Source organism: Callithrix jacchus, chromosome 14, assembly GCF_049354715.1.
Source record: "Callithrix jacchus isolate 240 chromosome 14, calJac240_pri, whole genome shotgun sequence".
NCBI lineage: Eukaryota > Metazoa > Chordata > Mammalia > Primates > Cebidae > Callithrix > Callithrix jacchus.
The window spans coordinates 64,317,368-64,344,407 of record NC_133515.1 but is presented as its reverse complement, the minus strand read 5'-3'; the positions used below and the strand labels follow the sequence as shown (position 1 = coordinate 64,344,407).

Here is a 27,040-nt window from a genome sequence, read left to right as displayed (position 1 = left end):
TTAATTGTCTAAAAAGGATTGCTTTTGGTCCTACAGGGTACAGGAGCTAGTGCAGATGAATTACTGCAGGCTCTCCCTTCTATTGGAGCATAGGCTTCGTGGAAAGGTATTCTATAGGAGGAGGAAGATGAGTTAGAAGATAAGGGTCCTACCTCCATCTCTGCTAATAATTTACTATGACCCTATTAGCATAGTTCACTTACATTATTTATATCTCTATTGTCACATCTATAAAATGAAATGAATATACTCCTCAAACTTTAGAGCTGAAAGAGAATGATGTTCAAAGTGGTAATTGAATTCCAGACGTCACTGAGTTAATAACTGGCTGAATCAGGACAGGAACTCAGGTCTTCTGATTTTAAGATTTAGATTTCCCCTACATGTGCTCTGAAGTCTCTTTTAAGTATTTCTTTAAAAAAAAAAAAAATTATTGGGCTCCTACTGTAGTCTGGGTACTTTACAAATTTGTGGTCTTATTTATTCCTCACTGATTATATTTTCATTTTATAGATGGAGAACACATTCTGATTAAAGATAAGCACTGAATACATTTATACAGTGGTAGTAAATGGCAATGGCCAAGTTTTTACACAGATATGTTTCTGAGTATTATCTTACCAGACCAATCTGTGCTAATTATTTACAATTAGTGTAAATTTAAATCATCGAACCCCTATCTTAACTACATTTATAAAACAAGCCTTGTATATTTTTGAAAAGTAGAAATTGTATGTTTTGTTTAAAAAAATACATGCAGCAACTTGGTGGAAAACAACTGTATAAAGAGTTATTTCTAAACATTAATAATGAAGGACAATAAAAAGTGATTAGATAAAATTTACTATTTTGATGTTTTTATCAGATCATTTCATGGTGAGTCCGAGATGACTGATACAGACACACACACTTAATGCTTTTTGCATTTATGCTCAGAAACTACCCATTTTTAAGGAAAAGTTGTATTTGCTTAAGAATTAACTCTTTCCAACAATAGCTTGGATTTTTCCAACTAAGTTGTAAACTTCTTGATGGTTCTGCCTTGGATATTTTGGCTCCTCTAACTTCACCTCTACTCTCGCTATACTTATTATTTTCTTGTCCGCCATGGTACTTAGTACAGAAATACAAACACATGCTCATAGTAGGAATTTATGATATATTTACTGAATGAATGAATGAATTAATGAACAATTTAAGAAACAAATCTAGTAAAGCTCTGGGCAACCAAAAATTACCCTAAAGTGCCAGAGTTACTTGGATCATGCTTGATTCAAAGATTCTTCCAAAAATATTAGCTGGCCATCTTGCTGCAAATAGCATTTGAGTGATATAAAATTTTGTCTAAGAACCCAAAGTTAAGGAAAAGGTATGGAACACCAATGTCTGTTTCAGCAGAACAGTCATAGCCAAAACCGTTCTGGGTCACACATATGAATTCATTACCAGCTAAGTAATATTAAACATTAAAGCTAAATGGTTCCTCAATGTAGAGCATATTGTGAAAGATTTTGTTAGCTCTCTTGGTTGCCACAGAAAAGGGGAAAGAGATTATCCTATGAAATAGCACCCTCCTGCCTCCCAGAAAAACAAGAGAGAAACAAAAACCTCCTCAGCAGAATCCATGAAGTAGTCTGTGGGACTCCAGTGAGGTACCTTCAGCTTTCTAACAGCGTGCATTATTGTTAAAACATGCTTGAAGCAAAACCCTGGACTATGTATCTTGTAATTATTTCTTCTCTTAAGAGATCAACCATTAAAGAGTGTAGAGGACCCTCTTAGTTTGAGTTTAAAAACCTCTGAGCTCATAGAATTGCTCTGGGCTATGGACCATAGGCCTTGATTCTAATTCCTCTTTGACTCTGATCAGACATCTGGCTCTATCTTTTAGCCCATTTATGATATGCCTCGGTATCCCTACAGGAAAATCAAGTTCACACTCACTCTGAAACCTACCCATCCTCTTAGAAGTTTGGCATGTGCTTCAGAAAAAGAAGCATTATAAATTCAAGATATAATTATTATCCTTATATAATACCGTTGAGCAACTTCAATTACAAACCACACTTTTAAAATCCGTTAACACTTCCTTCTGGGAAAGCCCTTTTCCCTTTTAATAGTGTAGCTAATCATGGCAATATAATTTCCAGAGCTCCTATTTGTGGGAGGAGGAAGGCTGGCATTGGTGTGCTCAGATCTGTGATGGCTTTCTCCTTCCTTTATCTCCTGAAATTATTGAGAGACTGTAAGCTAATTTTCTAAAGTATGCAGAGGCACTTAGGAAAGCCGGGAGCTGAGATGGGAACCTAAGCATTTCACTGACATCATTCCATGCTCCCCACACATGGCATATCACATAAGCAGTACTGGCTGAGCACACTGGTCTATTCTGGACTCTTGTTGGCGTTAAGTAGCATTCTTAATTACAAGCAGACTTGCTTTTTATCATTTACAGTCACACAGTTCTCCGTTTATTTAACTAGAAAAAAAAACACAATTTTTCTACGGAGGTAGTTTCACCATTTATGTTTTTGAGCACATGCAAAATAAAGAAGGACCCTGCAGTGTTCTCAAAACCTGTTTCTCATAGGCACTTAAAAAAAAATCCTCATCATAATCTCTGCAACTGGGTCAGCTTGCACAAAGATGCTCGGGTAGCCATGAGCGCTCTCTGCACCCTGCAAACCTTGTAAGTGACACCTCATAATAGTGCAAATGAAGCATGGCAAGATGAGAAAATGAAGAAGAATGAATCTGGATAGTCAGCCCAGCAGTTTTCAAAACATAGGAGACTCAATTTTATTCCTTAGAATATACCACACACAATTTTTCTTATACATTCGAGCATATAAATGCATTCCCTATTATGAAAGAAAATGTCTTATGATTCCCAGAAATTCTAACACAACCAAACAGCCTAGTTCATTTGTTCATCTGGACATATATATTTGCAATAGTCTCAGATTTTGAACTAAACCTCATTTTCACCTGTCTTGACTTTCAGCTATGAATTTATCATATTGTCCTTTACCTTTGTGCCTTCCCTTCACCCTCATCTATTAGGCTCAAGGATTCTTTACTTGTGGGTTCTTTGTCCCAATAATTAGCAAAATATTCAGAGAGCTATTGACCCAACAAATTCAACATCATCTCTTTCTTGTTAGGTTTCTCTTTAAGCCATCACCCTGACTGCCGTGTTCTCAGTCCCTCTGCACTCCATACCTCACCCCATTTCTCCATCCCCCACCTTGAGAGGCTTATTTTTCATCCTAATGTTCCTTGATTGTTCTCCATAAAGTTCATATTATTTTCAAAAGAGGGAAAGGATGAAGTATGAGAAACTCGCACCTGGCCTTTATCTGGCAGGGGTTGGTAAGTGACAGGTAAGTTTGTGCCTCTGATTGAGAAAAACAAAGAATCAGAAGAGGAGCAGCCTCTTCCAAAAGAGTGTGTGGAGGAGGGTGGGCAGAATTCCACAAATACACAAACACGACCACACAACAGAACCTTCAAAGGAAACAGAAAGTTATTTGACCCCCAAAATGATACCAACCACTATACACACAACAATTTTGTCTACTATCCTATTCTTTCTCTTTTTAGATGAGAGGCACCTCTGATTTTTCATTCACAGGCAGAGACAATCACTGCATTCTGGAGGGAAAGAAATGTTCATAAAGGCCAGCAGACGGCGCCTGACTGGGGTAGAAGCTGCAGTGGAGAGGAAAAAGGAGTGCCCCACTCTGCGGGAGGGTCCCTTGGTCTTCTCTCCCCACGTCCCCAGCAGCCTCATCCCTCTGGAGAGAGGCCGAGATACAGAAATGGAGAAGTTGCATATGAGATTATTGTGCTTCCCTTTGGCACAGTTAGGTGCCCCACCCCCTCCATACCCCCATCTGCCTCACCACACCCACTCACCCACACTCTGTCTGCCCCTCCTGCACCCTGGCTTGCCTCCATCCCTCGGGACTCACATAATGCTGCACAAAGGCAGGGCAGTGGTTGAGAACTGCACCTAGGTAAAGGGAGCAACAAGCTCCTAGAATACTGTGGGCTTGTGATGAGATCACCAGAAACTCCTTATACTTTTAGAGGGATCTAATAATCTCTGTTGCTTATAACAAACAGTCCCTGGCTTGGGACACAACTCCTGTCTCCATGCTAGACACTCTTAACTGGATAGAATTCCTGGGAGAGAACTAGGGGAAGGAGAAAGGAACAAATTCCTAGAACCCACAGGGAAGTGTTTTTCTACTCTGCTCCCAAAGAGGCCTTGCTAGGGAACTTGGTCTCTCTTCAGTTAGATTATGCTATAGTTTTTCATAACTAACCAGAATTGTCCTCAGGTAGGAAGCCCTCCCCGCCACCCCCGCATCCGTGGAATAAAGGGCCATCCTGGTAGCAGCAGTAGCTGCTCAGGGAAAAGCAAATACACAGGGAGAGGGGCAAAGGATCCCCAGCTGAACCAAGTCTGAAAGGTGGCCAGTCCTGCAACAAAGAGGTGGAAAATGGATATTAAAAAAAAGAGTCCACAACTTTCACTCCCTTTCTAAACGAGTGCATTTTACACTGGGGGAGAAGAAAAACTGGGTGTGGGGAACGACTCTCAAAAAACAAATTAATGTTTTATTTTTTGGCAATTCGGGGAATCTGGAATCGACATTTATCTGAAAATTAGAGGAATCTGGCCTTAGGCTGCTGGTCACTCTGGAGAAGAAAGCTGCCAATCGAGGCTTTTCTCTACACTCTGCTCTCTACAAAGGGATAGGGCATTAGGAGAATAGTTTCTCTTAGCTCTAACTTCTCCTTCTCCAGGCAGACCTCCTCGCTTAGCCCAGCCAGCATGGACTGACTTGCCCTTCCTGGAATGCATTAAATACTGAAGACAGAGGAAGTAAGACCTCCCTTATTCCAATAGCCTTCAGACAGGATCCTCAGGGAATGGGTACGTGTAGTCAAGCCTCTCTCTGTTCCATTTAGAAAAGAACTCAGACTAATTACCAAGAAAAAGACATATATTTATGTGCAGAGTGGATGGAAGGGGAATGGTGTCCAGAGGTCCCCTCCATGCCTGGGAAGGGCTGGCCCACATTAGAGGGGGTGTCTCAGTTGCCCTCCTGTCTTCTCCAATTAAGGGAAGGTGTAGGGGCAAAAGCAACTGGCCTCCTGTTGAGTGAGTCCCAGGACTGCTTGACTGTCACTGCAGTCTGGGCACACTTTGGTGGAATGTGAGGGCTGGAATCTCTCCCTCCCCCTCAGGCCAGGGAAGATGAGCAGGAGGTGGGGCAGCATATCCAGCACAGACAAAAGGTTCTGCAGAGCCTTCTTCTCTCTGGTGCTCAGGTCCCATAGCTGAGCGCGGCGCCCCAACCGGCCACTGAGTGACCTTCTGGTGAGTGACGCCCCTTTCCCGCGGGGCCCAGCCGCGCAGCCGGGGCCGGTCTTTTAGTAGGTGCCCACATCTCTCTCCCAGCACCTCGACCAGGAACGCCCCTCCCACCCCTCACCACCAACACCCGCGACGCCTTCCCCCATCCCCTTTCTATTGTCTTCAAAGAGATAAGTGGCTCGCACCAAACACACCCAAATGCACCTCCCTTTTGTCGAGCTCCCGTTTCTCTGAGCCGTAGGGCCCAGGAGTGAGTGAAGGGTAGAAAGGGGGGCACGAGGGGGTAACCCGTGAGAACTTGGCATCGCAGACCCACCGTGTCCTCCTCGCAAGGATGCAGGTGACCTGTAGATTGCAATAGGCACTGAATGATGCTTGCTGCTGCCATGGAAATGGTGGATGTGGTGCGCTCCCAAACTGGACGCCCCCCACGCCACTCCTAGGAGGCCGCTGAGGGTGAGCGGGACTATCCAAAGCAGGGCCAGGCGCCCCCCTGCGCCACTGCCGCCGCCGCCGCCGCCCCCGAGAGAGCCTAGCTCGGCGCTGCACCGGAGCATCCTCTGGTACATGGCGGGGCGCCCGCCGAGGGGCAGCCGCCGCGGGAAGCAAAGTTTGGGGCTCGGGGAGAGGAGAAGGTGCGGGGGAACGGGCGGCGCGGGGCGGGCTGAGGGGCCGGCCGCCTCACCGTGCCAGGGCACCCATCCTCTCCCTCCTTCGGACAGTCTTCTCGAGGTCCTGGAGTCCGCCGTGCCTTGCACCCCAAACAATCCGAAACATAGCCGAGGCGAATGCAGCTGGAGAGGGGCTTGTCCGGAAAGGCAACCCCGGGAACAGCAAGCGCGGAGCAGGTGGCTGCCCCCAGATTTCCAGGGCTCCAGGTTCTCAAGAGATACTCCCAAAGAGTTTCGGGCGAGAGTGCGTGCCGGTGGGTGGGGAACCCAGAAATTTTTTAAAGCTCCTCCCGGAGGGTCCTCACTTCTACATGACAGCCATCCGCTGCGAATCCACTAGGTAAATCCATTTAGCTTTGTGTGCGGGGACTAGGGAGGCCACTTCGCCGGCCCAACCTCCTTTCAAGAGAGAAGCTGACCCCATAGAATCCAGGCGCCCCTTCCCTCCATTCAGCCCCGGCCGGCTCGCCCGCTAGCGCCAGCCTCCCCCGGGCAGCGCGCGGAGCAGCGGCGCGCATCGCCTGCTCCCGAGGCAATCTCCGCGTCCGCTGCCTCCTGACACTTACGCCCGGCGAGGGGTTCAGAGGGAAGAGTGCGCCCTTCTGAAGGAAGCGGGAATCGAAAGAGGGAAAGACAGCTGAGAGGAAAATGCGGACGAAGGAGTGAGGGAGAAAAACAGAAAAAAAGAAAAAGAAAAAGAAAAAAAGAAAGAAAGAAAGAAAGAAAAGAAAAAACCACACACGCTGGTGAAGCAAGGGGCTCTATGCAAATCTGCAGTCTCCAAACAGCAAATCACTGAAGCTCGGATGCAATGCAGAGGACGAGCCTATGTAACGAGGGAGGCTGGTCTAGCTTCCCACGAAAACCGCCCTGCTTTGCCTCTCCCTTGCATTCTCCACGCATCAAAGGGACACGTGTAAGGCGAAACGGGAACACCTAAAAAGCAAGTCTCCCTCCACCAGGTGATCCCTCCATCTGAACTACGATGGCAAATGGCACCCTTCCCCTACCCAATGGTTTAGATGTAACCAGTGTCTTTAGAGCTCTTAAAAGGGAGAGAATTCGGCTCTTTTTATTGGACCAAACTTGTTCTACCAGGTGTTTAAACCTAATCTGCTAAATATGGCTTGACACCTTGTACTCAAGCATCAGTTGCGATGATCTGTTAATTACATATATTACTTATAACAAGGAGTCTTCCTCCCACTACCATATTGTATCTCATATAAGACAGTGGAAGTTCAGGGGACCAAAACTCACAGGGAGGAAAAAGGACGCATTAATTTGGCAGTTGCAAAAGGAGCAGACAGTGGAAGAATGGGAAGAGAGGAAGAGAAGGGCCAGGAGAAAAACAGGAAGAAGGCAGAAAAGAAAGAAATGGCATCAATAAAATTGCTTGTATTTCAGTCAATATTTTAGGAATATTTGAGAACTTCCAAGATCTCTGTAAAACCCCCGCTGTGATGATCATTGTTAAGGGTGGAACTCTGCCTTTCTCTCATCCTGTCCTATAAAGAAAATAGCATCAGGAAATGAAAATTCCTAAATCTAGTGCCCCCAAGGGATGGAGGACATTTATATCCTGTTGATGAAATACAGCATCTTTACTGAAAACTGTGTGTCCTAAATGAAAGACCAGCAAAGGCCAGTAAACATTTAAGAGTAGAAATATAGCAATATAAGTGGACTTGGCAAGGAGGACCAGAGACACTGGATGCTGGTGATGAAGATGTGGGACTCTGATTATAACAGTTCCCTGGAATCCAAAAGATGATAAAAATCTATGACATGTCTATTGGCTGGACATTTTTTGTCTTTATTTCTATTTAAAGACAAAACAAATCAACTTTGAACAGGCATGATTTTATCACTAGCTTACCATATACATAATTGTTATCAACAAATATAAAATCTAGTATTTAAGAAAACATGTAATTCTGGGAAGATTTGATTCAAAACAGCTACTAAGGCAAGTGGCTGTTTGGACTCATATATTACTTCCTAGTCCAAAGATTCAACCATGTGACTCTGATGCCCACCATATAAAGTGTTCAGTGGCCCCAAAAATCACATCTGTAGCAATTACACATCTCACATTCCTGTCAAAAGTTTACTTGATTATATCAAAAGATAATTCTTCAGTAGTATATCGAATGAAACAGTTCAGCCTTGCTAAACACGATGCTTTTATCTATTTAAATATGTCGTCCCTAACCTTCCACAGCTGCTCTATAAGACCAGCAGACGTGAAATCTATTATTTTCCACTGTGAACTGTTTCTGCCCTTGTCCCCAGTCATTTCTTATTCATTCTGTTATTTTGCAACATATGTATTTTAATTCACTAACAAGAGTCGTGATTATTCATTTTAAAAATATCAAGTAGAGCTTCAAAAAGAAAAGGAAAATCATCCACACAGTATGTTTTCAGGACCACAGGTCCATATTCTGAATTTGACATTTCATAGTTTTAGCATGGAAAGAGCACTGGATTAGGAGTTAGGAAATCTGTGCTGCATTTTTGATGTCACCATTTACTGGTTATATCACATTAGTTACTTATTCTAGCCCTGAGGCACTGTGGCTTCCTTTATAAAATAGTCATGTTTCTATCTTTTCTAACAATCCCTCAGGGTAGAAAGGATATCATGTAATATTTAATGTTGTTCTTTAAAATATATCAAATGTTCCCTGCAATAAAGGCATTATGTCTCTTCTCTCATATAGGTCTAATATATTCAGGTTAATCAGCATGTACAATATATTCAATTGCCTTCCATCTAAAAGATATGTAGAGCATTGCATTGTTCTCCAATATCCTCATATATTGTGTTAATCTGTCATTCCCTCCCCAAATAAATGGTAGATTCCTAAAGGAGAGACGAGAGTCAAGTCTTCATTCCTACTCCCTCTAGTGTCCAGCATATGTGAAACATATCTAGTCTCTTAGTGCTTACAGTGAATTCTCAGTATTCACAGTAGTTGTGGCAAATAAAGTCACTGTGAACACTGAATTAGCAAACACTGAACTGTTGCTCCTATGGGGAAATATAGGGTTAGGTTACTGCAAACCTATGATCACATTTTCATCACTGAATCAATCCATTACCTTGTTTTATGTCTTTCTGAATGATAATGATACTTTATTTAACATATAATATTGATTCATTAACATTGAATTCATGACCAGCAGCATTCTAACTCATGCCCGAAGGAAGCATATCTAATACGTATTTTCTCCATAAGGCACATCACACATCTTTCTTGCATTTAGGAATATTAGACAGCCCTTTAGCATTAGGTTTGAGGGCAATTTTAAACAGCAAAGTCAGCAAAATAAAGCACAAAGATGTGGTGCTAAAAGACAGAAAACAGGGCACTTGTTTACAGCATGAGAACTGAAACAAGAAGGAGGTGAACAGTCTTGTTCAACTGCAGCCAGGAACATGTGTATTGGCAACATAAACGTTTTGCCATTCTCTGCAAGTTTGCTAAGGATAACCAAAGTGCCACAGGTTACAAGTAAGTAACAAGGATCAACTGTATTTGTTATTCTCTTGATTGCTAAGAAGGGATAGGATTGGAACTTGGAGAGTGATTTGTATAAAGTAAAGCCATAGAAATAGAATAAATGTAGACCATGGTGAATAACTTTCCCAAGAGCATTCGATGAGGAAGATACTACCCCTCTGCCTGTCTTATATTGTCTGGGGCCTTGGGAGGTAAAGGCAGTGTTAGAGAAAGGATAGGCCAGAGGTCTTAGTTTTACTGGAGCCTCAAGAGCTGAAGAGAAAATATTTATGGCTGCCTCAAAGGAAGAAATTGTAGTTGTCATCTTCCAGGCAGATGTCTAGGGTATCTTTGCAATACTTAGGAGGTTCTAGGGTGGATGCCGTGATATGGATACAGCAATATTTGTTATAAATTATTGTAATTTTGTGGAACAAGGAGCAAGTCTCTGTCAAGATAGTGTAGAAAAACTATTGTGGGCTAAAATGTGACTAATCTGGATGAAGCAAGTAAAGCTTATAGGAACCCACCGATTTGTGTCTCTTCAGCTAGTCAGTCTTTGTGCTTGTGATTTTCTTATCTCAGGGAAACTGAGGCAGCATCTCACCAATTGTTCTCAGGTGACTGAGGAAGTGGTGGGAGGAAACATGGTTTTTGGCTAACTGTAATTTATTCTAAAAAAAATTCAGCACAGACAGTGTGATAGAAGTGTTTCCTAATGCTGTCTGTACCCAGGGAGTGTCAGTGCCTTTATCAGGAATTTATGCCCCAACATCTCAGTCAGAACTGCAGAAGACAGAGGTGGCTTGTAGAAGCTTTGGGCTACTATCATCTCTAATTATGATGTGGCTGTGCTCATTAGTTATAATATCTGTTGAAAATAAGTTATTAATGGTGAAATTAAGGGCTTGTTAATTGGTCCAATGAAAGGAAGAATTTATCCTTGGTGAAATCATTAATAGGCAAGATATGTGAATTAACTAAATTTTACCAGGACACACCTCACTTCTACATAAATAAAGCATGTGATTCTAAGAGGACTTCCACCCTTTACTATGAGGAATGGTTCCATAATAGCAATAAGAACTAACACTTATTTCTAGCACACTACTCTAAGTGATTTAAATGAATTAACTCACATGATCATTACAAAAACAATATGAGGTAGCTACTATTGTTGATCCCTAATAGTTCTTAGTCACTTAAGTCTCAGAGATGATGAGGTGGATGCTGCCATTGAAAACTGTCATATTTGCTTCAGGAAAACCTTTTTTTTTTTTTTGCAAGACATTTTTTCAGGTACCTAAAAGAATGAAGAGCTGGAACTTCACCAAGTTTCTAGAATAGGCTATAAAATTTTGTGCCTACTCATTAATAAATGTCTGTATCTGTAGCAGAAGTTGGTGTGGGTCTTGAATTCATTATGAGCTGTACTTGTGTGAACTCTTGGAAATGTGGTCAGCACTCACTTGCCTCCAACAACCGTGGCTACTGAGATCTATCTAAAAGAACCTAAGCGCAGTGTGTGCTAAGCTGTTCTAAGCCCATTCACAGCTGACGATTTATCATGAACAAGAATACAGGTAGCCTAAGTTGAACAACAGCTACGAAATGAGAGGCGGATTTGAAAGCTGAGAGGAAAATACAAAAGAAATAGAGACGGTAGAGGAGAGTGAGTGGGAGAGGGAGTTTCTGGAGAAATGGGAAAGGACAGGCCATTTCAAGTTATTTCTTCATATTGCAAAAATCAACCTTTTTGTCTCAAGAAACAGGATGGTTGTCAGGCAGATACTTTCAACCTTTTCATGTTTTCCTTAAGCTTAATTGGAAACCCTTACAGCTCAGCATTAAGGTTTTTAAATAGAAAAGTAGACACTAAAAGCAGCAGAGGGGAAGTATATTAAAACCCACAGGCAGCACTAATATTTTAAAAATTAAAAATGAGAAGAGTGTCAGTTTCGCATTTTGCATTTCTGCCAGTGTCAGCATAAAGAAAAGACAGGCAGACCCCACATATACAACTACCTACTTTTCTGAGTTAGAACTGAGAGTCAGAAAAGAGGGGCCAACTCAGAAGAGGGTTTGTTCTGGAGAGTTGTAAAGATCAATCCCTGATCCTGTTAGCCCTCTGGGTTATTGCAGGTCCCTAAGAATAAGCTCAGAAAAGGAGAGTAAGAGCATTGAGAATAAGAAAAAAAAAAAAAAAATGCCAGGCTCAAAGCATCTCTGGAGATTTACTGCAGTCTTTTTATTATTCAAATGAAAAACCTGTATTACAGAAAAGTAAGGTTTATTTACAAAGTGTTTACTTATCTTGAAGAACACTTTCATCTCCAACCACTGACAGTCCAGTCATAGATACAGATTGGTGAATTCAGTCAACTTAGTTATTATCTAGCTTCTCCCAATGATATAACAAATCAGAGGGGGTGCTGGGGATCAAGACGAGCCAATATGGTACTCAAGTCACTCAAATTGAATTAAAGCCTGGATGTGCAGTTTGACTTAGAAACATGACTAGATTCGTTCAAGTCAAGATAAGTTTTGTTTAGGTCTGAAATATTCTATAATCTCTATCCTGTCTTTCATCGTATTAAAAAAATTCATTTCTGGTGTCTTGCATAAAACCTAGTGATTAAGTACCAAGTTAGGGTCATCCAGATTTCACAATAAACGTATGTTCAAGTGTTGCAGGCACCACAGGGGCCTCAACCAATCATATGCCATCTTTCAATCACTGTCAGCTTATATAGTTTGTAGAATTGTTTGAACTAATTTCTCTTGGTGACTAACTCTCCCTAGGCTCATGCTCTTTTGGTTTGAATGTGTTCATAATGCAGCATGGCAACATGAGGCTGGAGTATCTGACTGTGAGTGTGAATCCAAACTTCATTGTTTTTATTCATGTGACATTGGGTTAAAGGGCTCCTTGTCCCAGTTTCCTCATCTGGAAAAGGATTATAATGCTACGTATAATGAAACTCAAACCATTTCTAACCCATATTAAGTACATAATAAATATAAATTATTATTCTTTATTCACGTGTACTTATTTTAGCTTATTTATTCTTTATTTACAGGAACTTTATGCCAAAGACACAGAGATAATGAGCTGCAATGTGGTTTTAAATTTGGCCATATTCTAAAGTCTTCCCACTCAGTCTACAGTCAAGCTCAGCCACTTCTTTATTTATTACATAGCCTCTGTTTCTCTACTTCTGTGTTGCTCAAACTTTAGTGTGCATAGGAGACACAATAGAGGGGCTAGAAGGGCTGTTAAATAACATATTGCTTTGCCTTTGATCCCCCTAATCTTTGGAGGACACTGATAATTTGCATCTCTAACAAGTTCCCAGGTGATGCTGAAGCTGTCCGTCTAGGGAAACAACTTTGAGAACCACTGCTCTGAATGTCGAGATCCTTCATTCAGGTTTTATTAACTAACATATGCAGAGCTTTCTCATTATGCTCCTTACCAATGATCTCACCTCCTCTTAGCTGATCCAGTGTTCTCTAAGCATAGATAATAATGCTGTTCCCAGTTCTCATCTTTAAAGCATACTTTAAAAACTTCAAGATGTCTATTATGTAAACCTATTTGTTCTCATCTCACACCATGTAACTATAAATTCTCTTTACTATAGTTAGAAAAAATATTCTATTTTCCTTCTCATCTTTTGTATTTGAGATCTTTTTTTTTTATTGCTTTGCCAGTGGCTATGGGCAAGAACTCAAGACACTACACTAGGGTTCAATTCTTAGTTCTACTAACTTGCTAGATATGTGGCCTTGGGCAGGTTATTTAAACTCAATTTTCCCATCTGTAAAAAAAGGTTAATTGTAGGCTTTTTGTGAGAATTAAATGAGTTGACAAATTTAAAGCATTTAAAATAGAATACTGCCTAGTGTATCTATCTATATATATATATATATATATATATATATATATATATAGATCTCTATATAGAGATATATAGAGATCTATGTAACTATAGATAGGTACACATACACATGATATACATGTGATATGCACATAATATATACATGATAGATATGTGCAGGTAGATAGACATATGAGCTTCTGCTGGTATTTTCTGAAATTAGTCATCTTTCCCCTTCTTTTATGGCAGGGAAAATATAAATCAGAATTTATAATAAAATTGGTTTCCATATAAAATCTAATACTGGTCCTCCAAATAGTTACCATAACAAAATAAAACAAACTAAACTAAACTAAACAACAAAAATTAAAAAGTCCCTCCCAGGTCCTGGCATATCAGGCCTCCAGCATCAGCTACAGAAAAGATGAATGCCATGAACTGACAACCTGGGATCTGTCTGCCTGCATTCCAAGACACTGTCTGTCATACACATCTATCACTGCAGAAAGAAAAGTCAGATTGTTGAGAACAATGAGAATAGGAAGAACAACTATGAGAAATTTAGAGTAATATTAAGACTACACCATTATTTCCAAATTCTCTAGTAAACACAGATACTCAAACCAGGAATCAGAAATCATGTACCATATATTTAATTTTTTGAATGTCCAAGCACTCAGAGCATAAACCAATTTGATCTATCTTTGCGAATATGTGTTCTGGAGCATATATTACCATTTGAATGCACTGAAAGGAATTTAATCATGCAACGCAAATTGAATCTCTATCTGGGATCTATAATCCCCACCCAATTCAGAAATTCAAGAGATACATATATGCTTGTTAGATTACACATTTTGTCAGAGATACCTTGATGTTAATACTACAGATAAATTGGTATGACTATTCTACTATCAAGATCTTCTTACCAGGTACCATTAAAGTTCTTTAGCACATTATATTAAGCCCTTTAAAATATGCCTCCATGGCTCTTGTTTTACCTCCATTTCAACATCTGTCACTTTCCCCAAAATACCCCAGGCTCCAGCCACATGAACTTCTCACTCTTTCTTAAAACACACTGCACGCTTTTCATTGCTGTTGTTTTTACTTTGTCATAGCCCATGCTATTCTCTCTATAAGACTATCTTTTTTACTTCCTTCCTCTCTTAGGATTGCATTCACTGTTCTATCAAATGTTAATACATATTTCACCACTGGAAAAATTTCTAAATTCTGTCATTTTTTTTGCTATCTTCTCAAGTGTAGAATATTACAAATACCTAAAAAAAAAATAGCCAGGATATGTAACAGTGTATTCACATTCCTTTCGTGCAGAATAAATGAAGAAAGTACCAAAGCAACTGATTAAGTCTTTCACCATGTATAGTAGTTTAAAATCACCAAAATCAATAGAGAAACAAAACAAATCCACTTCAATTTATCCTTGCAGATTTATTGGTGAGTTATTTTTATTATCTAAAATATATAAGAAGTTTAGGCTTAAATTTTAATTTGAATGCTAAGTAAGCTGGTTATAAAGAATAATGGAATTTATTGTCATATTTTTCTACTCATGTTATAAACAGATGTCTTTCTTTTCCATACTTCATAAAAAGAAAAGAAAGTACCGCCAAGCTAAGATGCTTGCTGCCAAGTTGAATTGCAGAACAAACATTCATAGCCAACTTATGAATTCTTGACTATAGGGTTTTATAATGAAAATACTGTCACCAGTTTCACTATAACCATTCAAATAATATTACTATAGCAAAACTTATCATCTAATATATTTGTTCTGGGATGGATGAAGGAAGACTAGCTATAAGAGTTGGAAAAACTTTCAGTAGCTTAATTCAAATTGCACAATTATTCCAATAGTTCAAGTCTCTTAGAATATTTATTTTGAAATAAAAAGTATATGTTTCAAACATTTATTCTTAAAGGATATGATTTTTTTTGATATTTGTATAAGAAATATATGACCTCTAAGGCATTTTGAAAAATTATTAATCAATGTTGCTTTTTTAAAACTGTCTTCTTTTCCTTTAGTAAAAGAATTACTTTCCCTCACATTTTTCTGTTCTGTTGCTGAGACGATTCCCACAGAGAACTGTGTGTTTATCTTGACAGGTGTTAGTAGATCTGCAGACCTCCATGGAATTGTTCCTGGTTGCATTCAAGTACAGTAGAAAACATTACGCCTGCAAAGTAATGAACTTACCTTATTGCATTCTAAATAAAATAAACCACACAGCAAGTGGAATTAATCTACTAATGTCTTCCTAATGAAGCTTTCATTAGACATATGGTGTGTTCTTCAATATCTAACATGCGACGGGTATTAAAACAAAGTATATCTGATGATTTTTTAAAATCATACTTGATGATTGCTTCTTATGTTATTTTAAAATGAACTAGTTTACCTTCAGCTTGCTTTAGACAACTAATCAAAAAGATACAAGAAAATATCTAGACTTGAGAATTTTTTTAATCAAATAGATGAAACAAATGTCTCACTACCAATGTCCTTAAATAATGAAAACTAGGCCAAGTGCTGAGGCCTGAAATCCCAGCACTTTTAAGGTAGAGGTGGAAGAATCACTGGAGACTACAAGTTTGAGACTATCTTGAGCAACATAAGGAGACCCCATCTCTACAAAAAATTTAAAAATTAGGCAGGCATGGTGGTATATACCTATGGGGCTCCAGCCTGGGTGACAGATACAGCCCATCTCTACATAAATAAATAAGTAATGCATATTTTTATTTATTTATGTGCTATTCTCATATTGAAGGGAGGGGCAAATTTCCAATTTTCTGTGCAATGTAAAATTTCATGAATTAATAAAATTTAGAAGGCAAATATTAAGAATGTAATTGTTTTAGCCAAATTCACAGGGATTTGCTTTAAAAGTAGCAAACACTGGATTCCCAGGGAAGATGGCCAAATAGGAACAGCTCTGGTGTGCAGCTCCCAGCAAGACCAATGCAAAAGGCAGGTGATTTCTGTCTCTGTAACGGAGGTACCCAGCTCATCTCACTGGGACTGGTTAAACAGTGGGTGCAGCCCATGAAGGGAAAGCCCCGGGGCAGGATGGGTTGTCACCTCACCCAAGAAGCACAAGGGGTCAGGGAACTCCCTCCTCTAGCCAAGGGAAGCCATGAGGGACTATGCTGTGAGGGACAGTGCATTCCAGTCCAGATACCACACTTTTCCCATGCTCTTTGCAATCCACAGACCAGGAGATTTCCTTTGATGCCTATACCACCAGGGCCCTGGGTTTCAAGTATAAAACTAGGTGGTTGTTTGGGCAGACACTGAGCTAGCTGCAGGAGTTTCTTTTATACACCAGTGGCTCCTGGACAGCCAGCAAGACAGAACCGTTTGCTCCCTTGAAACAGGGGCTGAAGCCAGGGAGCCAAGTGGTCTTGTTCAGAAAATCCCACCCCAATGGAACCCAGGAAGCTAAGACCCACTGGCTTGAAAGTCTCACGGCCAGCACAGCAGTCTGAAGTCAACCTGGGATACTTGAGCTTGGTGTGGGGAGGGTGTCTGCCATTACTGAGGCTTGAGTAGGCAGTTTTCCCTTCACAGTGTAAATAAAGCAGCTGGGAAGTTTGAACTGGACAGAACCGATCACAACACTACCAAGACCTTGTAGACAGACTACCTCTCTAGATGCCTCCTCTCTGGCAGGGCATCTCCGAAAGAAAGGCAGCAGCCCCAGTCAAGGGCTTAAAGATAAAATTCTTATCTTCCTGGGACAGAGCACCTGGGGGAAGGAGCAGCTGTGGGCATAGCTTCAGCAGCTTAAACATTCCTGCCTGCTGGCTCTGAAGTGAGCAGCAGATCTCCCAGCTCAGCTCTCGAAGTTTACTAAGGGACAGACTGCCTTCTCAAGTGGGTCCCTGACCCTCATGCCTCCTGAGAGGCAGACATTTCTCAGCAGGGGTTGACAGACAACTCATACAGGAGAGCACCAGCTGATAACTGGCAGGTGCCCCACTGGGATGAAGCTTTCAGAGGTAGGCAGCAGTATTTTCTGTTCTGCAGCCTCCACTGGTGATACCCAGGCAAACAGGGTCTGGAGTGGACCTCCAGGAAACTCCAGCAGACCTGCAGCAGAGGGGCCTGACTGTTAGAAGGAAACTAACAATCAGAAAGGAATAGCATCAACATCAACAAAAAGGACAACCAGGTAAAAACTCCATCCAAAGGTCACCAACAGCAAAGACCAAAGGTAAATACATCCACAAAGATGAGGAAAAACCAGCACAAAAGGCTGAAAATTCCAAAAACTAGAATGCCTTTTCTCCTCCAAAGGATCACAGCTCCTTGCCAGCAAGGGAACCAAACTGGACAGAGAATGAGTTTGATGAATTGATAGAAGCAGGCTTCAGAGGTGGGTAATAACAAAGTCCTCCAAGCTGAAGGAGCATGTTTGAACCAATGCAAGGAAGCTAAGAACCTTGAACACTGATAAAAGTTTAGAGGAATTGTTAACAGGAATAACCAGTTTAGAGAACAATATAAATGACCTGATGGAGCTAAAAAAAAAAAAAAAAAAAAAAAAAAAAGCACAATTTCATGAAGCATACACAACTATTAACAGCCGAATTGATCATGTGAAAGAAAGGATATCAGAGATAGAAGAATATGAAATAAAGCATGAAGACAATATTAGAGAAAAAAAGAATGAAAAGGAATAAATAGAGCCTCAAGAAATATGGGACTATGTGAAAAGACCAAACCTATGTTTGACTGGTACACCTCAAAGTGACAGGGAGAATGGAACCCAGTTAGAAAACACTCTTCAGGATATTACTCAGGAGAATGTCTCCAACCTAGCAAGACAGGCCAACATTCAAATTCAGGAAATACAGAGAACATCACAAAGGTGCTCCTTGAGAAGAGCAACCCCAAGGCACATAATCCTCAGATTCACCAAGTCTGAAATGAAGGAACAAATGTTAAGGGCTGACAGAGAGAAAGGTCAAGATACCCACAAAGGGAAGCCCAACAGACTAACAGATCTCTCTGCAGAAATCCTACAAACAAGAAGACAGTGGGGACCGACATTCGACTTTCTTAAAGAAAAGAATTTTTAACCCAGAATTTCATATCCAGCTAAACTAAGCTTCATAGTTGAAGGAGAAATAAAAATCCTTTACAGACAAGCAAATGCTGAGGGATTTTGTCACCACCAGGCCTGCCTTACAAGAGTCCCTGAAAGCAGCACTAAATGCAGAAAGGAAAAATCAGTACCAGTCACTGCAAAAACAACCTAAAATGTGCAGATCATCAACACTATCAAGAAACTGCATGAATGAATAGGCAAAATAACCAGCTAGCATCATCATGACAGGATCAAACTGACACCTAACAATATTAATCTTAAATGTAAATAGGCTAGATGCCCCAATTAAATGGCATAGGCTGGAAAATTGGATAAAGAGGCAAGACCCGTCAGTGTGTTTTATTCAGGAGACCCACCTCATGTGCAAAGTCACACACAGGCTCCAAATAAAGGGATGGAGGAAGATTTACCAAGCAAATGGAAAGTAAAAGAAAGCGTGGTTTGCAGTCCTAGTCTCTGATAAAACAGGCTTTAAACCAACAAAGATCAAAAAATACAAAGGAGGGCATTATATAATGGTAAAGGGATCAATGCAACAAGAAGAGTTAACTATCCTAAATATATATGAAGCCAATACACGAGCACCTAGATTCATGAAGCAAGCTCTTAGAGAACTTCAAAGAGACTTAGACCCCCCACACAATAATAGAGGGAAACTTTAACACCACACCTTCAATATTGGATCAATAAGACAAAAAATTAACAAAGATATTCAGGACTTGAACTCAGCTTTGGACCAAGCAGACCTAACAGACCTCTACAGAACTCGCCACCCCAAAACAGCAGAATATACATTTTGCTCAGTACCACATAGCACTTATTCTAAAACAGACCACATAACTGGAAATAAAACACTCCTCAACAAATGCAAAATGATGGAAATAATAAAAAAGAGTTTCCCAGGCCACCGTGCAATCAAATTAGAACTCAGGATTAAGAAACTCACTCAAAACTACACAACTACATGAAAACTGAACAACCAGCTCCTGGATGACTACTGGGTAAATAACAAAATTGAGGCAGAAATAAATAAGTTATTTGAAACCAATGAGAGCAAAGACACCACATACCAGAAGCTCTGGGACACAGAGAATATAGAGGGAAATTTACAGCACTAAATGGCCACAAGAGAAATGAGGAAAGATCTAAAATTGACACTGTAATGTCAAAGTTAAAAGAACTAGAGAAGCAAGGACAAACAAACTCAAAACCAGAAGAAGACAAAAAAATAAGTAAATCAGAGCAGAACTGAAGGAGATAGAGATACAAAAAACGTTTCAAAAAATCAAGGAATGCAGAAGCTGGTTTTTCGAAAAGATTAACAAAATTGATAGACAAATAGCCAGATTAAGAAAGAAGAAAATATAGAAGAATCAAATGGTCAAAACTTAAAAATGATAAGGGGATATCACCACTGATTCCAAAGAAATACAAAGTACCTTGACAGAATATCATAAACAACTCTATGCAAAGAAACTAGAATATCTAGAAGAAATGGATAAATTCCTGGACACATACCCTCCCAAGGGTATACTGGGAAGCTGTGGAATCCCTGAATAGACCAATAACAAGTTCTGAAATTAAGGCAGTAATTAATAGCCTACCAACCAAAAAAGCCCAGGACCAGACAGATTCACAGCCAAATTCTACCAGAGATACAAAGAGAAGCTGGTACCATTCCTTCTGAAACTATTCAAAACAACAGAAAAGGAGGGACTCCTCCCTAACTCATTTTATAAGGCCAGCATCATCCTGATACCAAAACCTGGCAGAGACACAACAAAGAAAATTTCAGCCAATATCCGTGATGAACACTGATGCAAATATACTCAATAAAATACTGGCAAACTGAATTCCAGCACATTTAAAAGCTTATCCACCACGATCAAGTTGGCTTCATCCCTGGGATGCAAGGCTGGTTGAACCTATGCCAATCAATAAATGTAATCCATCACATATACAGCACCAATGACAAAAAACACATGATTATCTCAATAGATGCAGAAAAAGCCTTAGATAAAATTCAACACCCCTCCATGCTAAAACACTCAATAAACTAGGTATTGATGGAACATATCTCAACATGATAAGAGCTGTTTAAGACAGACTCACAGCCAATATCATACTGAAGGGGAAAAAGCTAGAAGCATTCCATTTGAAAACTGGCAGAAGACAAGAATAGCCTCTCTTACCACTCCAATTTAACATAATATAGGAAGTTCTGGCCAGGGCAATCAGGCAAGAAAAAGAAAGCATATTCAAGTAGGAAGAGAAGAAGTCAAATTATCTCTGTTTCCAGATGACAGGATTGTATATTTAGAAAACCCCATCGTCTCATCCCCAAAACACCTTAAGCCAATAAGCAACTTCAGCAAAGTCTCAGGATACAAAATCAATGTGCAAAAATCACAAGCATTCCTATACACCAATAATAGACAGATGGTTAAATCATGAGCAAACTCCCATTCACAATTGCTATGAAGAAAATAAAATATCTAGGAATAAAACTTACAAGGGATGTGAAGGACCTCTTCAAGGAGAACTACAAACCACTGCTCAAGGAAATAAGAGAGAACACAAACAAATGGAAAAATGTTCCATGCTCATTTATAGGAAGACTCCATATCATTAAAATGGCCAGACTTCCCTAAGTAATTTATAGATTCAATGCTATCCCCATCAAGCTAACATTGAATTTGTTCACAGAATTAGAAAAATCTACTTTAAATTTAATATAAAACCAAAAAAGAGCTCACATAGCCAAGAGAATCCTAAGCAAAAAGAACAAAGCTGGAGGCATCATGCTACCTGACTTCAAGCTATACTACAAGGCTACAGTAACCAAAACACATGCTACTGGTACTAAAACAGCTATATAGGCCACTGGCACAGAACAGAGGCCTCAGACATAACACCACACATCTATAACTACCCGATCTTTGACAGACCTGATAAAAACAAGCAATGGTGAAAGGATTCCCTTTTTAATAAATGGAGTTGGGAAAACCGGCCAGCCACATGCAGAAAACTGAAACTGGACCCTTTCAGTTTTCTGATACAAAATTAACTCAAGATGGATTAAAGATTAAAATGTAAGACCTAAAACCCATTAAAAACTCTGAAAGAAAACCTAGGCAATATCATTCAGGACATAGGCACAGGCAAAGACTTCATGACTAAAACACCAAAAGCAATGGCAACAAAACCCAAAATTGACAAATGGGATCTAATTAAACTAAAGAGCTTCTGCACAGCAAAAGAAACTAGATGAGAGTTAATAGGGAACCTACAGAATGGGAGAAAAGTTTTTGCAATCTATTCATCTGACAAAAGGCTAATATCTAGACTCTACGAGGACCTTAAACAAATTTACAAGAAAAAAGAAACAATGCCATCAAAAAGTGGGCAAAGGATATGAACAGACACTTAAAAAAATTTTATGTAACCAACAAACATATGAAACAAAAGCTCATCATTACTGGTCATCAGAGAAATGCAAATCAAAACCACAATGAGATACCATCTCATGCCAGCTGGAATGGCAATTATTAAAAAGTTATAAAACAACAGATCCTAGAGAGGATGTAGAGAAATAGCAACACTTTTACATTGTAGGTGGGAGTGTAATTTAGTTCAACCATTGTGGAATACAGTGTGGCAATTCCTCAAGGATCTGGAACTAGAAACACATTGGACCTAGCAATTCCATTACTGGGTACATACCCAAAATATTATAAATCATTCTACTATAAAGACACATGCACATGTATGTTTATTGCAGCACTATTCACGATAGCAAACACTTGGAACCAACCCAAATGCCCATCAATTTTAGTCTGGATAAAGAAAATGTGGCACATAGACACCATGGAATACTATGCAGCCATAAAAAAGAATGAGTTCATGCCCTTTGCAGGTACACGGATGAAGCTAGAAACTATCATTCTAAGCAAACTAAAACAGGAACAGAAAACCAAGCACTGCATGTTCTAACTCATAAGTGGGAGTTCAACAATAAGAACATATGGGTACATAAAGGGAAACATCACACACCAGGGCCTGTAAGTGGGTGGGGGGCAAGGGGAGGGTCAGCATTAGGACAAATAGCTAATGCAGATGACATATTGATGGGTGCAGCAAACCATCATGGCATATGTGTACCTATGTAACAAAGCTGCACATTCTACACATGTATCCCAGATCTTAAAGTATAATTTTTTTAAAAAAAGCAGCAAACATCAGCTTAAATTGTGATTAAAACTATATGCTTTAATGGCTAGTGGAAGAGCAACTGCAAACAAACAAAATCAGTATCTTTTCCCATTGGCAATATTTTGATTTAGCATTTGTTGAAGATAAAATTCAAAGCATCTCACAGAAAACCTGCCTCCTTCAGAAAAATCACCAGTTTTGGAGCACATGTGATCCTGTTCCAGCTAATATTTACAGTAGCATATAGAAAAACTACAAATAAGTCACATCTTCATTTCTATACTCTGCCAAATTATTAATTTCCTATTTTAGGTTCCCTTGTCAATTCTTTCCTACTGCTTCTTGTAATCACGGTTGCCCAATTGAGACCTGATGATCTTATCAGTCATGCATTTTACTATTATTATTTAAATTTACTCATTTCAACTATTATTTACTGCCAGGTTTGCAGAGGGAAGAAAACAGACATGGTAAAAGAAGAGAAAAGGTAAGTCTTTTGTCTTTTGGCAGTAGCAGGCAGAAAGAGTATGAAAGCAATGGATCATGAAGAAAAGCAATTTCCTACTTGAGGGATTAGATAGTACCCTCTTCTGTACTATTAAATCAAAGTTTTAGTTATTTTTCCAAGTAATACTGATTTTTTCAATTTACATAAATAGTCTCTAGAGAAACTGCAAGAGACCCCCAAACACATACCCTCTCAGCCAATCAATAGGAAAGATAAGAAAAATGAAAAAACTAAAAGAAAAACCAAACTCCCTTTATGCTGTACTGCTTTGAGCAAGCCTTTCCACAGCATGGTAAAAAATTAAACTGCCACACAAGCAAAAGATAATTAGCTTAACATGGAAGAGTTTGAGCTAACACATAAGGATTTTTTTCAGGAAAAACATACATAATTTTTATTTTGAAGAAGTTCACTTTTGCTAGCATTAGGAAATAGAAACTATGTAAATTTCAGCAAATGTTTGCTTTAACGTTTAGGTTCACGCTGATATTAACCACTGCTATCAGTTGGTTAATAAATTCAGATTTGAGAAAATTTGTAGCAGAAAACTGCTCTGAGATATCATGTGAAAATCCTAATCAATTTTAAATGCATATACAACCATGGAGGAATAAAACCTACTCTTAAATAGTAAAGGCAAATAGTTAAATGCATAAAATGTGAGGAAGGAAAATCATGAGCCTATTTTCATGGTTCATTTTTAAAGGTTTATGGCTTATATGAGGTATGTTTAAGAAAGTTGCAAATTTTCTATAGTGCATTACTTTTATGCCATATAATTAACAACACAAAGTCTCCATAGCTAAATAATAAGTTATTGATAATTTATTTTAGCTTATTCTTCAGTTTCCCAGTTTTATCTGTCTTAAAACCCTTTACACTGTTGACAGATACCAGAGGTAACAGTAGGTGATTCGGGGACAAAGTTCTAGCTATTATTTTAGTTGCCTTTTTTTTCACTTTGTCAAAATACTGATTCTGGTAAGTCATTGTTGAACTCATCCTATACAGACATTAAGAACAAGCAAAGAAGTGTATTAACATAGCAGACATTTCCTGCTTTACATATAGCTGGAGTAATATTTTCTAAATATGGTGGAACAATCTATTGTACACACTAAAATTTTTTTTGCAAAAATGAAATTAAATAAGGAACTATGCAGGGAAATTAAATTAGAAGAGTATAATAATAATAGGTCAGTTTGGTAAATGAAGTTTGAATACACTGGGTTTTCTGGGCTGGAGTTTTTTTTTTTTTAATCCAGAATTGGATTTGCTGACAGGTTAGAGAATGGAAAATGTATTGAGATTTCCCAGATAAAAAAATATATAAATAAAAAATGAAATAATTTGTAATAAGACTCAGATCCAGGACTAAATAATTCAATAGTCTCTTATGATTTTCCAGGTAATATCTATATAGAAACACTCAGATTCATTTTAAAAATCAGTGACTGTTCAATTGTAGTATTTTTGGAGCAGCCCTGTCCTTGGCTCACTAGATCAGGCTATCAACCTAGATAAGCTGCTGTGACAGAATAATTCTAGATTTGTATTCAATATCCATTCTGCCTTCTCCCTGGCAAACAGAACCATTTGAAAGGATGAGGGGGAAGAGCACAGAGTAGCAATATGTCCCATTAAAACTACTTGCTTTCCAAAACATCCTTACAGTAAGGGTGCCCATCTGACCCAGTTAATCTTGAAGAAATGTAAATTGAATGTACATGATTAGAAAAATATTTTTTAAGGTAGATTTTGGTAGTCTGTCCTCCAACTTTCTTTTTTTCTATAAAACCTCACACCTGTTGCTCCAAATGCAGAATTAATGCCCATGGACAATACCAATATTGAGATGATGAAGTCAAAATTACCCACTAAGGATGAAGAATAAAGAAGACAGAGGGAGTTTAAATGTTTCATGTCTCCTTACAGAGTTACAACAGCCCTATGTCACCTAATTCTGGACTTCTTATTCAACTTGAAACATAAATTATCGGTTTAACGCTATATAAGTCAGGTCTTCAGGTTTTGGAAGCTAAACACATGCCTAATGGATATCTCTCTTTTCTTGAACAGATGATTACTTAGATGGGTAAGTCGGCCAGCTGAGACCCCCAAGCATCTGAGAGACATTTATCATTAAGGAAATTAGAGAACATATAATTTGTTTTGGATTTCTCCAGATCCACATGCATTTTAGGAAAGTTAAGTTTAATACAGGAGCCCATTATAAATAATAATTCAAGGAGAAAAGGGCTACCCACATCTCTTAAACAAAAGAAAATGCCATTGAGTAAATAATACTATGGAACCAAAGAAATGCACCTATTTTCCCCTTCTTAAAAATGCCATGAAAAAAGGTAGAGAATATTTATTTCCTGGAGAAGAGAATTAGAGCTTAATGAAGACCACTCTCAACCAGGAGGTCTCTGACATGGGTATATTAGTAAGAAACACATCTTCCCAGGTAATACACCTACAGGTGAGTAGGTGCAGGCTCCCACACATTCTTTCATCCATTCATTAACAATGTATCAAATTATTTATTTATCTAGCAAATATTTATTGAGCACTTACTCTGCAGCAGGATCTGTACCAGGCCCTGGGGTCATTCAGAATGAAACAACTGTGGGAGGGGGTTGGTTCTAAATTGAGGAAATAAGTCTTTGGGCTTACTGCCTCCTCATCCTGAGGTGGGCAGATTCAATCCTCTCTTGAAGTTCATGAAGGGATATCTACCTTGTGACATGTATCTAATTGGAGCTGAATAAGTATTCTTGCCTCAGTTAATACAGTTTCATACTTAGTTCCAAAGCAACAGTGTGTACACATAACTAAGACATCCTTATTGACCAGGTTCTTACCACCAATTTGGCAAATGCTGTTTATGAAGTTTTTAAGAAACAAATATTGATCCAAAATTTCCGTTGCATTTAATATTCTGTCATTCTGCAAGGTTACCATTAAGTTTGAGGTACTCATGCAATTACCTGTCTGTCTAAAGAGTTTCAACTGCCCTAACTCTTGGGTACCACCCCATGATTAAATGCATATAAGTAACAAGTTCCTGATTTGGGCAGCTAGAAAACCACTGTGGCATAAGATCAATAGTTGTATCACTTAGCAAAGAATGTCTTTGTCATTGCTTCCTATGGTCCTCAAAGGTCCTGATAAATACTTAAATCTAGATTTGTTCTTTCTTTTGTGCACATGTTGTTCATACAAATGAAAGTAAAATTTACCTAGGAAGATTCTGGAGGGCCCATATAGGACTGAAGATTGTCGAAATTATGGAAGAGTTCATGAAACATATTTTCAGCTGGCAGGACAACCTCGTCATCAGACTCCCAAATTCTTCAGAGCAAGGAACATTAACAAGCACAAATTTGAAAAAAATCCTGGATGAAGATTTGAGAAAATTACATAAGCACAGTATAAGGAAGACCTAATTCTGTAGTTGTTAGGGTAAAAAACCTGAGGATTTTTCCTGAACAAAAATGTAATGACAGGCAAATTTGACGGACCTTTTAGCAGAAATGTTTGTATGAACTGAATTCTAGTATCCAGCTCATGGGAATAACAATCATTTTTCTGAACTTTGCATAAGACACACATGGGGTATGTTGGACATCCTATGTGCCCATTTTAAAAGATACTTTGACAACCAGGTAAGTGACCAGATGGTCATAAGAGCAATATTAAGTCTAAAGTAACAGAGACTAAGGG

At 39.1% G+C, this 27,040-nt stretch overlaps 1 protein-coding gene across 47 annotated transcripts in view; it reads right to left on the bottom strand.

Moving 5' to 3' along the window:
- Nucleotides 1-27,040, bottom strand: part of NRXN1 (neurexin 1) — a 1,160,645-nt gene that overhangs the window by 448,312 nt on the left and 685,293 nt on the right. For 4 of the 47 annotated variants that reach the window (XM_035273487.3, XM_035273488.3, XM_035273489.3 and 1 more), the window contains exon 1: nt 5,706-7,057. The exons of the other annotated variants lie outside the window; for them this stretch is intronic. In XM_035273487.3, the coding sequence (XP_035129378.1) occupies nt 5,706-5,958 (253 nt within the window). In that variant the 5' untranslated portion in view covers nt 5,959-7,057. Of the gene's footprint in view, nt 1-5,705; nt 7,058-27,040 lie in introns of those variants that run through there. 47 annotated transcript variants of the gene reach the window in all.